Genomic DNA, 16,592 nt, shown 5'->3' with positions numbered 1-16,592 from the left:
CCCTCAAAACTTGAGACATCTGTGGCATTGTGTTGTGTGACAAAACTGCACATTTTAGAGTGGCCTTGTATTGTTCCCAGCACAAGGTGCACCTATGTAATGTTCATGTTGTTTAATCAGCTTCTTGCTATGCCACACCTGTCAGGTGGATGAATTATCTTGGCAAAGGAGAAATGCTCACTAACAGGGATGTAAATAAATTTGTGCGAAACATTTTAGAAAAAATGTACTTTTTGTGCATATAGAACATTTCTGGGATCTTTTATTTCATGAGACCAACACTTTACGTGTTGTGTTTATATTTTAGTTCAGTGTATATTTTTTGACTACTTTTAGTTTTACCTCACTAAATTCCTAAAGAAAATAATGTACTTTTTACTTTTTACTTATTTTCCTGACATCCAAAAGTACTTGTTACATTTTGAATGCTTAGCAGGACAGGAAAATTGTACAATTCACACATTTATCAAGAGAACATCCCTGGTCCTCCCTACTGCGTCTGATCTGGCAGACTCACTAAACACAAATGCTTATTTTGTAAATTATGTCTGAGTGTTGGAGTGTGTCCCTGACTAGCTGTAAATAAATAAAAATGCCACCTTTCAGTAAGTATATTTTAGCAATTACATTTACTTTTGATACTTAAGCATATTTAAAACCAAATACTTTTAAGGTTTTTCTCAAGTAGTATTTTACTGGGTGACCTTCTCGTTTACTTGAGTCATTTAAGGTATCTTAAGCTAAAGACAATGGGTACACGCACTCCCACACACAAACACACACACAGACACACACACAGATTCGTCATCATAGCAAAACAGCCATGAAAACTTTCCGCCAGGAAGTAAGAGTTCGCTAAGGTCCATTGGAGTCTTTATGGTTCACATTCTGCCTACAGTTAGTCTGTATAATAAAGCAGTTAGGTTGTCTGTAATGCACAAATAACGTTATCATTAGGTTTGCAGCTGTTTTGCAGCAGAGGTCAAGGAGAGATGCCGTCTCCAATCCCGAGGACCAATTTACTTCCTGAATGAGACTCCATCTAACCTCCAGATATGTTTCCCTTCGTTTTTCATGAAGAATTAAACTAAATAGAATCACAATGACAGTTATAGTTGTTGATATGATCATATCCATAACTCTATATTTTATTTATCAAATAGAGGGGATAGGTATGAGTGTGAATTTGGCCTTGTGTTTCTGGTAAAGTTTTTGTGCTTATTTGACAGTAGGAACAAGCAGACGAACAAGACAGACAACCCTGTTACACAATATTCATACATATTTGGATAGACAGATTTTGTTCAGGTTATGCATTAGTGCGTGTGTGTGGGTGTGCCTGCAAGCAGTCAGGCATTTGTCACACGTTTAAGTGCGTTTGTGTGCGCTAGTGTGTGTGTGTGTGTGTGTGTGCATGAGCGTGCACGCCTGTGTGTGTGTGTGTGTGTCTCCACTAGCATATGTGCCTGTGTGTGTGTTGAGTACAGATGGAGTGATGGCGTGTTTAAAGTTTTCCAGGCTACTGTGTTTCAGGCTGTCAGGTTTGTTTCTCTTTCCTCCAGAACAATGGCTGATTGGCTCTGTCTGTGACACACAGACCACACACTCCTAATAGTGACTGACAGCGCTAAGGGCTGTCTGCCTGCCTGCCTGCCTGACGCTCACACACTCAGTACCACATGCACACAAACACACACACACACACACACTCGAAATTCTGCTTCTTCACACTCACTTACTCATCAGGTGTGTGTGTGTACACGTGTGCGTGGATGTGTGTTTGTATTTGAACGGTCAGTGACAATATAGGATATGTAGGACATTATTTTTAATAATCTTGTTGAAGCTTGTTTGTGCATATTTGATTAAATTCCTTTATAAACGTTCTGATGTTTCCTTCGTTCTGTATAATATGTAGTTCTCCATTGATAACTAATGCAAAGAGTCCTCTGTACTGAGGAAGGAGTTATACTCAATAAAGGCTATTACAGTGTTATAATCATCCGTATTACTATTATGAATACTCAGAACGGAGGAGCAGGACCTGTGAAAAAGACTGTATCCAGGCAGATTTATTTCACAGTAAGAAGGAAGAGAAGAGACTCTCTAAACTTGTGAAAGAAAATAAAACCCATCCGGTCTCATGTAGACAAGAGAACCGAAGACTGAGGTCCAGAGAGGTGACTGGAGTGGTGTGTTGAGAGGATTCTATACCAGTGGTGTGTGTGTGTGTGTGTGTGTGTGTGTGTGTGTGTGTGTGTGTGTGTGTGTGTGTGTGTGTGTGTGTGTGTGTGTTGTGCATGCCGATGTGTACAGAGCTTAAGGAAGGGGGCAGTGTTTGCGTCTAGGGAGACACCATTCCCTACGGCACACAGCCCCCTACCACCTCACACTTCACAAAACTTTCTCTCCCTCTCTTCTCCCTCTCCTCTCTCTCTCTCTCTCTCCTCTCTCTCTCTCTCTCTCTTCTCTCTCTCTCTCTCTCTCTCTCTCTCTCTCTCTCTCTCTCTCTCTCTCTCTCTCTATTTCAATTCAATTCAAAGGGCTTTATTGGCATGGGAAACATATGTTTACATTGCCAACGCAAGTGAAATAGATAATAAACAAAAATCAAATCAAATCACATTTTATTTCTCACATGCGCCGAATACAACAGGTGTAGACCTTACCCTTAACCAACAATGCAGTTTTAAGAAAATACCTGAACAAAAAAAAGTAAGAGATAAGAATAACAAATAATAAAAGAGCAGCAGTAAATAACAATAGCTGGGCTATATACAGGGGGTACCGGTACATAGTCAAAGTCAATGTGCGGGGGCACCTGTATTGAGGTAATATGTACATGTAGAGTTATTAAAGTGACTATGCATAGATAATAAAAGAGAGTAGCAGCAGCGTTCCAGAGAGGGGGAGGGCAATGCAAATAGTCTAGGTAGCCATTTCATTAGCTGTTCCAGAGTCTTATGGCTTGGGGGTAGAACCTATTTAGGGGCCTCTTGGACCTAGACTTGGCGCTCCGGTACTGCTTGCCGTGCGGTAGCAGAGAGAACAGTCTATGACTAGGGTGGCTGGAGTCTGACAATGTTTAGGGCCTTCCTCTGACACCGCCTGGTATAGAGTTCCTGGATGGCAGGAAGCTTGGCCCCAGTGATGTACTGGTCCGTACGCATTACCCTCTGTAGTGCCTTGCGGTCGGGGGCCGAGCTGTTGCCGTACCAGGCAGTTTTGCAACCCATCAGRATGCTCTCGATGGTGCAGCTGTAAAACCTTTTGAGGATCTGAGGATCCATGCCAAATCTTTTCAGTCTCCTGAGGGGGAATAGGTTTTGTCGTGCCCTCTTCACGACTGTCTTGGTGTGCTTGGACCATGTTAATTTGTTGGTGATGTGGACGCCAAGGAACTTGAAACTCTCAACCTGCTCCACTACAGCCCCGTCAATGAGAATGGGGGCGTGCTCGGTCCTCCTTTTCCTGTAGTCCACATTCATCTCCTTTGTTTTGATCACGTGGAGGGAGAGGTTGTTGTCTTGGCACCACACGGTCAGGTCTCTGACCTCCTCCCTATAGGCTGTCCCATCGTTGTCGGTGATCAGGCCTACCAATGTTTTGTCATCGGCCAACTTAATGATGGTTTTGGAGTCGTGCCTGGCAGTGCAGTCATGAATGAACAGGGAGTACAGGAGGGGTTGAGCACGCACCCCTGAGGGGCCCCTGTGTTGAGGATCAGCGTGGCGGATGTGTTGTTACCTACCCTTACCACCTGGGGGCGGCCCGTCAGGAAGTCCAGGATCCAGTTGCAGAGGAAGTGTTTAGTCCCAGGGTCTTTAGCTTAGTGATGAGCTTTGATGGCACTATGGTGTTGAACACTGAGCTGTAGTCAATGAATAGCATTCTCACATAGGTGTTCCTTTTGTCCAGGTGTGAAAGGGCAGTGTGGAGTGCAATAGAGATTGCATCAACTGTGGATCTGTTGGTGTGGTATGCAAATTTGGTGTGTGTCTAGGGTTTCTGGGATAATGGTGTTGATGTGAGCCATGACCAGCCTTTCAAAGCATTTCATGGCTACAGACGTCGGGTCGGTAGTCATTTAGGCAGGTTACCTTAGTGTTCTTGGGCACAGGGACTAAGTTTCTGGGTTAGAGTCCCACTCTAACCCAGATAGATAGATAGATAGATAGATAGATAGATAGATAGATAGATAGATAGATAGATAGATAGATAGATAGATAGATAGATAGATAGATAGATAGATAGATAGATAGATAGATAGATAGATAGATAGAAATAAACAATAAAAAAAAATGAACAGTAAAAAGGTTCAAAGGAATACAGGCATTTCAAATGTCATTATGACTGTGTACAGTGTTATAACGATGTTCACAATGTATCTCTCACACACAACCACACTGTGCCGTGCCCTGCGCTGGCCCTTTAAGAGCTGAGCCCAGATCTAACAGCTTACAGGGAGGGGAGGGTAGGAGGAGGGACAGAGACAGAGGGAGGGAGGGTGTGAGGCTGAGTGTGTGTGAGCGCTACAGAGAGGAGAGAGAGAGAGAGAGGGAACAGTCTCCGTTGTCTCAGAGGTTGAAGGATCAATAGAGTTGCAGTTGTGATTCTGTTCCGTCTGTGTGTCGGAGCTGCATGGTGTTAGACGGAGGAATCCTAGTTCCACAGACCTATTCCAGCATGCTCACAGACCCTGAGCTACCTCAGGAGTTTAACAGGTACGTACGCTCTTACTCCCTCAGTCACACACACACACTCGTGCTGACACGCACGCTCAGACAGACCGCGGGGAGAGACGGACGACAGGACTGTGAGGGAAAGGGAAAGAGACAGGGAGGGAGGGAGAAGGAGAGAGCTAGTGTTTTGTTGTTGTTGAAGTGTTTGTGAAGAAAAAAGTGCTGCTTTGGTGTTAAACTGTTTTGCTGAAACAAAATAGTGTTTGCTGAATTCCAAGGCTTTAACAGTTTGTTAGATAGATAGATCGATCGATACATAGAGAGAGAGAGAGGGGGGATACAAGAGAGAGATAAAGGAAATGAGATTATGAGAGAGGGAAAGATAAAAAGTTTGTTTGGCTGTCCATGCCTTTAGCGAAACCAAGTGCAAAGCTTGAGCAAAACTGGTTGTGTTTGTGTGTGTGTGTGTGTGTGTGTGTGTGTGTGTGTGTGTGTGTTGTGTGTGTGTGGTGTGTATGTGTGTGTGTTGTCCAGCTGTGGTAATCAGAGTGACACAGAGAAGTGATCTGTGACTTTGGCCCTGCCTCGCTCTCTCTCTCTCTCTCTCTCTCTCTCTCTCTCTCTCTCTCTCTCTCTCTCTCTCTCTCTCTCTGTCTCTCGCTCTCTCGCTCTCTCGCTCTCTCGCTCTCTCTTTCCCTCCCTCCCTCTCTCCACTGCACACGTTCCAGTTTAACTAAGTTGTTCATGTCAACATGTTCATTGCCGTGTTCAAGCAGCAGTGGTTACTCACTGTCTGTCTACGTGTGTGTGTGTGTGTGGTGTGTGTGTGTGTGTGGTGTGTGTGTGTGTGTGTGTGTGTGTGTGTGTGTGTGTGTGTGTGTGTGTGTGTGTGTGTGTGTGTGTGTGTGTGTGTGTGTGTGTGTGTGTGTGTGTGTGTGTGTGTGTTTGTATGTGTGTCTGAGGGGGGGGGGGGGGGGGGGGGGGTACAAACTTATGTCCGTACTCTGTTTCCATGTGCTGAGGTGAGAGCGTGAAACAGTGTGATTCAGTTAGACAAGAGTTTCTCAGAAAGTTCCCATTCACCAGCTAACTACCTGCCTGTCAAAGAATCAATCTACAGTTCACTATTCAGAATGCCTGGCAACTAGTTGTACTTCTGCTTTATCTGTGGGGCTATTTTGAGACCCTGAGATAAGAAAGCTCACATTCATGTCGAGATGCTATCGAACATGAGCAAATTGTTCAGGGTGGGAGAATTGTTGGGTTGTTTTTACAGAATCAACATGGTATATTCCCGTAGATGAAATAGAACACAGTAAATGTTAAAAGTCTACATTTAAACAAAATGTCCAATCTTTTATTTGTAGATCATAAACTAAAATATTCACACACATTATCTCACAGTGACGTGGGATTGTCTTTCTGTACAGCCACAGCTGTCTGTTGAGAGGGTTGATGTTTTTGTATTTTATTTTATTCAAACTTTATTTAACCAGGCAAGTCAGTTAGGAACAAATTCTTATTTACAACCACGGCCTATGTTTTCCTCTGTTGTGTGAGAGAGGTGGAAATACTCTCACCGATTTACAGTTCGCGTCAACAACAAAACGGGCTTTGCTGGGGAATAATGGCTGTTTGATGTTAATGCCCTGAAAGAAAGATTACCCATAATACCCTGTTTTAATGCCAGTATTTTTTTTTATACACGCCCCTCTCTCACTTGACTTTTATTGCAATAAAGTACTGCACTGTTTTGCCAGATGAAACTAATCTTTTGTTTGGAGATAAACTCTATGGGTTTTAACCCTGAATTAAGAACACATTTATATGTCGCAGTAATGTGTTTTTAATAAGTCATCTATCCGCAAAGAGGGGAAGAGAGAAAAGATAACAACAGCAGACTCTGTGTTAGTAAAAAATGTAAAGGATTACATGTAAAAGCAGAATGTATGGAGATAAATGCAGGGATTACAATGACTTAGAAAACGTCTGGTTAACAGTCTGCTTTCCAGTAATGTACTCTATCAGTGGATAAGGAAGGAGGAAAGGGCGAGCTGTGCCGGCTCGTGTATGTGTAGACGGTGTAGTGTGTACTTGTGAGTGCGAGGCTCTCTACAGTGTGTGTGTCTGTGTGTGTGTGAGGGAGAGAGAGTTGTGCATTAGTCTCTTCAACGCAGAGGGAGAGAGAGTGCAGTGTGTGTGTGTGTGCGAGACATACCATCATCGGTCCTGATGCTTTCTGTTCCTGCGTCTCTGTAAGTGTTCACTTTTCTTTCTTTCTCTCTCATCCCTCTCCCCGTTCTCGTTTACCGTGGCTTGTATCTGTTTTCTGCTTCAGTTATGAGTTATCAGGAGAAGATAAGTGAGATACAGACAATTGCTGTGTGGGAAAGCACTTTCTGCTCTAATGTTGCTGGGTTTATAGGTGCTTTAAACGTTCTGTCACAATAACACAGTACATGTATGTTTTGTACAGTGTGTAGGGCAATGAGCTGGGCTGGCCATGTGACTTGAAGAAATTCTCCTTCCTTTTTATTGTCTCTTGATTAGTTTGAGGCGTAATTGATGGAAACGAGATGAGAATGGTTTGTTTTTAGGAGCTTTATCATCCAGACGTCATTTATTAACGGCGAATGAACAGATTGAGATATTGAATAGATGCTAGAACGTTCTTGTTCATGTTATATTTGGACTGGGTTGGTTTTAGTACGGAGTAAATCACAACCATTTTCGTACTATTTACAGTCATTTATGCTGAGTAATATTTCAATATACGATGATGATGATGAATATATTATTATTGCCATTGTTATAATTATACACGCGTGTACTAACGTGATTATTACAATGTCATGTTATTATCGTCTTTGTAATATTGTACTTATGTTGTTGTATATTTTGGTATTATTATGAATCATTCTTAAGTTTTCTCACTGAAATTTTGTTCATTTGTGAAAATAATAGTGATTTGACGGCTTCTTCAAATACATTGACAGCTTTACTAAGAATGTCTATGATGCTTGTATGACATACTTAAATAGAGGGATTTCTCTGACATAGCTGTGGTATGAGTGTATGTGTGTGAGTTATCTGACAGATTCTGTGGCCAAACTGACAGATTCCACAGGGATAGAGAGAGAGAGAGAGAGAGAGAGAGAGAGAGAGAGAGAGAGAGAGAGAGAGAGAGAGAGAGAGAGAGAGAGAGAGAGAGGATAGAGTGAAGGTATAGAGAGAGAAGAGAGAGAGAGAGAGAGAGAGTGAGAGCAAACAGAGAGAGGGTAACCGAAAGAGAGGAAGAGAAAGAGACAGACAGATAGAAAGAGAGAGAGACACACAGAAAGAGAGCAAGAAAAGACAGATAGATAGAAAGAGAGCACACAGAGGAGCAAGAAAGGACAGATAGATAGAAAGAGAGACACACAGAAAGAGAGCAAGAAAGAGACAGATAGATAAAAGAGAGACAACAGAAAGAGGGAAGAAAGAGCACAGATAGATAGAAAGAGAGAGAGACACACAGAAGAGAGCAAAAGAGACAGATAGATAGAAAGAGAGACACACAGAAAGAGGCAAGAAGAGACAGATAGATAGAAAGAGACACACAGAAAGAGAGCAAGAAAGAGACAGATAGATAGAAAGAGAGACACACAGAAAGAAGAGCAAGAAAGAGACAGAAGATAGAAAGAGAGACACACAGAAGAGAGGAAGAAAGAGACAGATAATAGAAGAGAGACACACAGAAAGGAGAAAGAAAGAGACAGTAGATAGAAAGAGAGACACAGAAGGAGAAGAAAGAGACAGATAGATAGAAAGAGAGAGATGCAGAAGTAAAGGGAAAAGAGCGAGATTGATCGTAAAGAAGGGGCAGAGAGAGGAAGGGGACTCCTAGGGGTGCTGAGGGGTGCAGTGTGGAACTCTCACTCTCTACCATTTGTCCTGTGGGTTACTGGGGGGGGGGGGGGGGGGTCGTGGTGTAATGTTTTGCATTTTATGAGTGTGTCCACACCGGTTGTCTAAACCCTAAATGTGCCTTATTAGTAAATCGCAAAAATGGTTATACAAGAACACTTCAATGGTTTGTGTTGATTTTCTGCTGCTAAGAAAATATGTAGAAATGTGTATTTAAGTGTGTCATCATTGCATTGGTATTGCATTGTATACATGATGGGATATTATTCTAAAGTATGACAGTGGATTTTAATTGCGGTAATGTATTTGTTACTGTTTGAACTTTTAAATTGAATGAATTAATTCAGGAATTAAGGGAATCAAAGTGTGTATGTTGAATTAAAGTGGAATTGTATTGAATTGGACTTATGTAGCATTAACTAGAAAAGCATTGCGGATTAAAATGGTTAAGTGTTTTAAGGATAGGGTGGCGTGTTACGGCCTGTTATGAAGAAGCGGGGTACAGTGTGTGTGGGTGTGTGTGTGTGATTGAGTGGTGTGTCCGTCTGAACACTAATGCAGACTTGTCCCCTCGCTCTCTTTCTCTCTCTCTCTATCTCTCCCTATGGCCTCTTGGGCCTCTTTCTCCCTCTCTCTCTCTCTCTCTCTCTCTCTCTCTCTCTCTCTCTCTCTCCTCTCTCTCCTCTCTCTTCTCTCTCTCTCGCTCTCTTCTCCCTCTCTTCTCTCTCTCTCTCTCTCTCTCTCTCTCTCTTCTGCTCCTCTTCTCTCTCTCTCTCGCTCTCTCCTCTCTCCCTGTCTGTCTCTGGGTCTTTCTCTCAGACTGGTTCATTGTCTGGCCATATTGTCAGTCCCCCGAGCGGCTTGATAACCGTGTCTCCATGTTGGAAAAAGAAAGAAAGACAGAAGATAGCAGAGCAGAATGCTAAAGGCCCTCCCGCTCTCTCCTCTCTCTCCCTCTCTCCCCCTCTCTCCCCCCTCCGCTCTCAACCCACAGACTCCCAGTGCTGTCAGCTGACCTCTCTAACAGCCAACTCGGTGACTGATAAATTAGTCTCGGTAGATTGGAGGCGAAAGCGCAGAGGACTTAAACTTTTCTCTGGCCGCCCCACTTGTGTCCCTTGTGTGTGTGTGTGTGTGTGTGTGTGTGTGTGTGTGTGTGTGGTGTGTGTGTGTGGTGTGTGTTGTGTGTGTGTGTGTGTGTGTGTGTGTGTGTGTGTGTGTGTGTGTGTGTGTGTGTGTGTGTGTGTGTGTGTTTGTGTGGTGTGGTTTCTGGGTTCATTGAGGGGGATAACGAGAGATGGGTCACATGGCTAGGGGTTAGAGGTCAAAGGTTAGGGCAGACTATTGCATCATGGTCGGTCGGAGTAATAAAAGTCAGAGGCTGTTGACTCTGAGAGGGGAAGAAGCCATGCGAAGTCCTGGGATTCTCTCATTCCTGTGTCCTCTGTCCCTCCTTCCCGCCTTCCATCCCCTCTCTCTCCCTCTTTCCATCCCTGTGCGCCCCACAATGACAGACAGTGTTAGTCTCTTTGGCCTTACCCAGGGTGGTACAATAGCAACTCTGTGTCTGCAGGTAGGGAGGGGACGGGGGAAGGGGGAGGAGGGGAAGTGGGATGGGAGGAGGGGGTCAAGGGAAGGGAGGAGGCCATTTGGGTGAGGTGGGAGAGTTTGAAAGTACGGGCAAAAGGGAGAGCTCGGCTGTGAAATAGTGTGTGTGTGTGTGTGTTGTGTGTGTGTGTGGTGTGTTGTGTGTGTGTGTGTGTGTTGTGTGTGTTGTGTGTGTGTGTGTGTGTGTGTGTGTGTGTGTGTGTGTGTGTGTGTGTGTGTGTGTGTGTGTGTGTGTGTGTGTGTGTGTGAGAGAGAGAGAGAGAGTGACTGTTCAGTCTGACCTGTTGCTGTTTCTCTTCTATCCGTGGGCCACTCCAGAGAGCTGAGTGAGACTCTGTCTCGTGTTTTTTACAGGGAGCCGTAGAGAGTGACTGAGACAAATGGACAAGACTTTTTATGGATGAGCTGAACAACTGGAGTCTAAACAGTGAGCGTCACACAATGGAAAATCTGTGTTCATCTGTCAATAAACATTACGGCTCCACTTCTTCCCTCATAAACATCAGGGAATCGGCCTGAAAAGCAATGAGGACTGTTGTCGTTTTGCCGTTTTCTCTCCTCCAAAACTTTTCTCACGGCCTAGCCCGCGACTGTCAGATCAGCCAGCCCAGAAAGAGAGCGAGAAAGAAGGAATGACCGAGTGAATGACTGGCGGTCTTTTCAGTCCCATTTCACTTGCTTTATTTTCCCACAGCTAACCCTCATATGGAAGCTCTCAAGGTAAAATGTCAGTGAAAATCACAGGTGGTGACTCAGTCTAAAGAAATAAATAAGGATTACAACAACATGACGAAGTATGCAGACTGCTGCAATGAGCAGTGATGACTAACTACAGCCAGCCAGAACAGAACAGAAGAGTGTATGTGTGTGTGTGTGTGTGTGTGTGTGTGTGTGTTGTGTGTGTGTGTGTGTGTGTGTGTGTGTGTGTGTGTGTGTGTGTGTGTGTGTGGGGTGTGGTGTTGGTGGTGCGTGCGTGCGTGCGTGCGTGCGTGCGTGCGTGCGTGCGTGGCGTGCGTGCGTGCGTGCGTGCGTGCGTGCGTGCGTGCGTGCGTGTGCCGAAGGAAGCACTGAAGCACTTGAGCACCACAAACTACATGAGCTGGCCCATGCCTTCTGTCCTCCCTGACAGCACACACACACGTACTTGGGACTACAAACATCGGCTGTGTGTGTGTGTGATGACAGTGACATTGGCCACTGTCTTATTGCCTTTTGTGGTTCATCTGGACAGGAAACGCGGTCGCTCCCTCAGCCTCCATTTCAGAGAAAAAAAAGAGAGGATGCTTTGTGTGTGAGAGTGCGTCTCTGTCGGTGCGTCATGTTAGCATACAGTACATCTGCAATAATGCTACAAGGTTTCTCTCATTCCTTTATACGCTCTCCTCTTGTCATCACCCATATGACATTGAGCATGTAATTGGAACTGAGTAGATAGAATGACAACCAAGTCAAGGAGATTGGCTGGTGTGTGTTTGTAGCCCTCTAGCTGAAATGGCTGTACTAGCCACCACAATAACCAGGGAATATCATTGACTCCATTGAAGTGTGGAGTCCTTAAGTCGACTAGCTTATGTGTTCCCTTTCTCCTGTTGCAGCCTCACTGTTCCCACTGACAGAAAGGACAGCCTATTAATAGATATTAGGCAATATCCTTAAGAGTCAGACAAGACACAGGGAGGAGGAGGAGGAGGGGAGGAGGAGAAGGAGGAGGGGAGGAGGCGGGGGACAAACAGCTGATTGTGTAAAGAAGGATCACTCAGTAAGACAATACTACAGCTATCTCAGAAAAATAGATGTAGACTTGACAGAGAGGATAAAGAATGGGATGGAGGGAGAGTGTACAGAGTGTAAGACAAGCAGCACGCGAAAGGAGAGTTAAAGAAAGAGAGGGTTGATACCATATTTCAATACCTGATGAAACATTTGTTTAAACTCATTCCTCGGGTGTTATACAGTGTACCTATGGAAATGCTGAGGTTTTCTGTACTTCTGTTTGATATGCTGTTCTGTTCCCTTGCCTCAGACACAGCTGTAAAGTTATCTCTCACACACACACACACGCATTCACACGCAGCTAACCTTCACCTGACTGACAGGTGGTAGGGGAAGGATCGCACAGAGATGACATCACTACCTCTTGGGGATGTGGATTTAAAGCCCCATTTTGATGTAATGTTGAAATTATTTGAAGCAGTCTAACTTTGACCAATATGAAATTCTAATATTCATTTATATCTGTTTAATATGCATGTTTATTCAGCAATTGAAATACAGGATCACAGTTCAAATAGAGTATAATGGATGTGTACATAAGACAGTTCATGTGGTATTCTCTAGAGAAACATTCTGCACTCTGTCGAAGAAGAGTTAGAATTATTACGAAGAGAGGGAAAGATAGATGAACACAGTGATTTAGAGACAGATAGAGAGAGAGTGAGGGAGAGAGAGAGAGAGCGACGGATAGAGAGAGACAGAAAGAGAGAGGGGGAGAGAGAGAGCGATAGAGAGCAGTCTGAAGGTGTGTGTAATATCATCTAGCATATAGGAGTTGACTGCTTTGTTTCTCACTCAGTCTTCATGAAACATGAAACAAATCTTTACCCCCGTCGGAGCGCTTTAATATGAATGATTTAACACATCGCTACTGGGATGTGATGAGATACGGGGCCCAGCGTGTGTGTTTGTGTGTGTGTGTCTAGATTTGTGTGTGTCATCTCGTTCCTCTCTCTCTCTGTGCAGCGTGAGTCGTCGTTGAAGTGGGTCATTTGTGCTGGACTGGCTGGTGTTAAGTGAGTTAACCACCGGTCAGTCAGTCTGTGATGGAGATTAACAGTCAATCAGTCTACTTGGGTAGTTAATGGACAGTGTATTTGGCCGATTAGTGACTTAACAGTACATGTACATGTGTGATATGAGAGGGACTTAACACAGTGGCACTCAGTCATCATCAGAGAGATGAAGTCGTCCAGGGGAAGTGGTTCTTTAATCTAAGCTTAGTAGCTAACACTAACGCTCAGCCAGGGTGTGTGTGTGTGTGTGTGTGCGTGCGTGCGTGTACGTTTTGAACCCACTAACGCCCACAACCAGCAGTTGAGAGAGGAAGGTAGAGAGCTGGACACCTGAGTCGTGATCTCTGAACACATCAGATGTCCAGGTCTCTTCCCAGTGTTTCCCGTGCTGTTGATTAAAAGGATTGTTTTTACATCATGTATTGGTTGGATGGTTGGCGCGCCGAGCAACGCTGCATGTTCAGTTTGCCGTGAGGGCCAGTGGTGTGTGTGCATACAGGAAGCTTTACGTGTGTGTGTGTGTGTGTGTGTGTGTGTGTGTGTGTGTGTGTGTGTGGTGTGTGTGTGTGTGTGTGTGTGTGTGTGTGTGTGTGTGTGTGTGTGTGTGTGTGTGTGTGTGTGTGTGTGTGTGTGTGTCGTGTGTGTGTGTGTGTGTGGTGGTGCGTGAAAACGCCGGTGTGTCTGTATGTGCCTGGTTTTATTTTCCCGGCTGCCGTGGAGAGAGGGGAGGTGTGTTTGGCATGTCTGTCTGTGTTCGCGCCACAGAAGGAAGGAGCGAAATTATGCTAATGGTCGCTAATTATGACCTTGGAGACTGGCTTTGCTGCCAATTTATCTACTTAATAAAGCTCTTCTTTTTAATCTCAACATCACTACTGTACATGCGTTGCGCAGGACAGGTCTGCCAACTTGAAATGAAATAGCTGCTATAACCTGCTCACCCGGTGTGCTGAGTTCTATAGTAAATAGACATCAAAGGCTTGGAGGGAAATATACATTTTATTGCTCAAGAGGAGAGCTGTGAAAGGAGGAAGGATGGAGGGGTGAGAGGGAGATGGAGGGAAGAGAGAGGGCACAGCAGAGGGGAGGAAAGAGGGGGGATGCAGGGGTGAGAGGGTGTTGTGTCTAACCTCAGGAATATTCCGGAGTCACAGCATCCAACAGACTGGGTTCTTGTTCTCCTGAGAGGTGTGTGACCTGCCCAAAAGTTGCTCTTGGGTACACAGATCTAGGATCAGCTTACCCTCCCTGCTGCTAACCTTAACTATTAGGCGGTAAAACCACAAACTGACCTTAGATCAGTGTCCAGGGATACTACTCCAGTCCTGTGTGGTGTCTAGAGGACGTGGGAGGAGTGCAGCTGGGCAGAGAGGTGTGGACAGGACATGGGTGGAGGGGCGGTGGTCTAGTTGAGGTGCGGTAGACTGGTTGAGGTGGGGTGGACTGAGGGCGGTTGTGTGTGTGTGTGAGGAGGGGCTATGTTTATCGGAGTGGTGTGTGTGTAGGGTCGGTGTGTGTGTGTGTAGCAGAAACAAAAGGCTCCAGTGTGTGAGAGTGAAAGGAAGGTAAAGTAAACAGCCTGTGATGAGGACAGACCTGCAGTGTGTGTGTGTTTGTGTGTGTGTGTGTGTGCGTGTGCGTGCGTGCGTGCGTGCGCGTGTGTGTGCGTCGCGTGGCCTGTAGTTGATACAGCTGGTTCTTCCTCTCTCTCTGCCCAGAGTGTGAAACACTGGRGGAACTCAACACACACTTTCCAACGTTTCACAGATGATAAAGATATATATTTAGAAATATCACAATTGTTTTCATTTCTACACTTTCTTGTGCTATTGGAAAAACTAGTCTTACATTTTCCTTTCATTTAATCATTTAAAATCATGTGGCAGCATCACTGCTGCTGTTCAAAGCATGTGTAGATAGATAAGGGGATTCTGGAATAGGCATGTGCAGATAGTAGAATATACAAGTTAGCACATAGGCATATTGATATAGATAGACGACTATATATATATATGGGTGTAAGCACGATGTAGCAATTTATGACTATACACGTGTACTATTGACAGAACCATATATTTGCCCCCCCATGTCGCGTGGTTGAAGTCGCAGTCCCATATCTGCTGTGGGTTTCTCTCAGGCCTTCCCTGCAGCAGCGAGAAACACTATGTCTTGTTTGCCTTTGTCTTTGTCATAAAGCAAATAAGCAATAAATGATGTCTGAAAGTGGATCTGCGTGGAGGAACAACRCCAGACGTGAAGCCAAAGGAAAGCCAATAMATARAGGGGATATAATCTGTTTCCAGGTCAGTGTTACGGTACTGGAGTGTTGTAGTTCTGGACCACASTGGTACTGTTGGGGAGGAGTCTGAAACAGACACACAGGTTGTGTCCCAATACCCATAATTACGTTCTAAATAGTAGGCATTTTGGGTACGCCAAAATAGAAGGTTTTATAGTATGTGACATTTCTGACATTTTGTATGCTTTAAACGCCAGGAGGTCACACTCATTTCGGCTTTTCATCTAGTAGAATTCGCTGCACACTACTGAGGAACGAGAATAGCTGATAATCAGATATAGTGACACCCTGTCACAAAATACACGAATGGTGGGAATWTATGCAATTGCATTGGATGAAGCGTTCTCAGTATGGATGCGCTCAGTGTGTTTGTGTTGCTTACTACATTAGATGTTACTAAACAGTACGTTGCAAATAGTATKTAGTACGATTAGTACACGGTATGCCGTTTTAGTAAGTAGTAGGCAAGACAGATTTCAGACACAGCCCCAGACTAGACAGAGGTGACTGGATTACTGGCCTATTCATTAATACAGTGTAGAATCAAAACAGAGAGCTCACTGAATACTGGCAGCTGCCACTCACTTCCTTGAAGGAACACTCAATACATTTGGCATCTGTTTGAACCTCTAGGGACAGCAGTCCTGCTCAGAAGGTTTACGTWTTCTCATGTTGGTCTCCTCCTTTCTCAAACAGAATGATTGTTGGTGGCGGTGCAAGAAATACMGTTTMGAATCTTATGCTCCAAGCCTGTTGCTCCTCGTATGTCTGACTTTCAGCGTGTACATGAGTGTTTCCGTGTTCTCCTCCCTCCCTCTCTCTCCTTCTCTCTCCTTCTCTCTCTCTCTCTCTTTCTCTCCCKCCCTCCTCTCACCCTGGGTCATCGTAGCAGTAACTTCAAGGCTGAACGAGAGCCTTTGAAAGCACTTAGGGAGACGCTGCCAGCCGTATTAAACTCTATTATTGAAACATATTCATTTTGTCCCTATTCACCGGGGGCACATTTATGTTGGGGAGAGTTCATCTAATAGATGCCACTGTTCTTCCCCTCCCTCTGCTTTCAATGGGAAACAAAGGCAAAGTAACAAATGCACAGCCTCTATGTTTGTTATTTTCACTGGTATTGTCAGGGCCGAGGTTTTCATACACATCACTGTCAGCGCGTGCTGCTGGAGTGAAAGGGCCTGTGTCAGGCCTCGGCCATTTGTCATAGAATGTCAGCCCAACCTGGCTCCATTTTCAGTAATGGGTTATTGCGTACCGTGTGTGTGTGTGTGTGTGTGTGTGTGTGTGTGTGTGTGTGTGTGT

The 16,592-nt window shown here is 44.7% G+C and overlaps 1 protein-coding gene across 1 annotated transcript in view; it reads left to right on the top strand.

The window, feature by feature from the left end:
* The first annotated feature begins 4,504 nt into the window (after positions 1-4,504).
* The window catches only part of sox5 (SRY-box transcription factor 5), a 144,130-nt gene continuing 132,042 nt past the window's right edge, over positions 4,505-16,592 (top strand). The window contains 1 exon segment of the mRNA XM_070438510.1: positions 4,505-4,724. Within this exon segment, the coding sequence (XP_070294611.1) occupies positions 4,642-4,724 (83 nt within the window). The 5' untranslated portion in view covers positions 4,505-4,641.

Source organism: Salvelinus sp. IW2-2015, unplaced genomic scaffold, assembly GCF_002910315.2.
Source record: "Salvelinus sp. IW2-2015 unplaced genomic scaffold, ASM291031v2 Un_scaffold987, whole genome shotgun sequence".
In the NCBI taxonomy this organism is placed as follows: domain Eukaryota; kingdom Metazoa; phylum Chordata; class Actinopteri; order Salmoniformes; family Salmonidae; genus Salvelinus; species Salvelinus sp. IW2-2015.
Note: the sequence above shows the minus strand (reverse complement) of the source record. Positions and strands in the feature narration are given on the sequence as shown.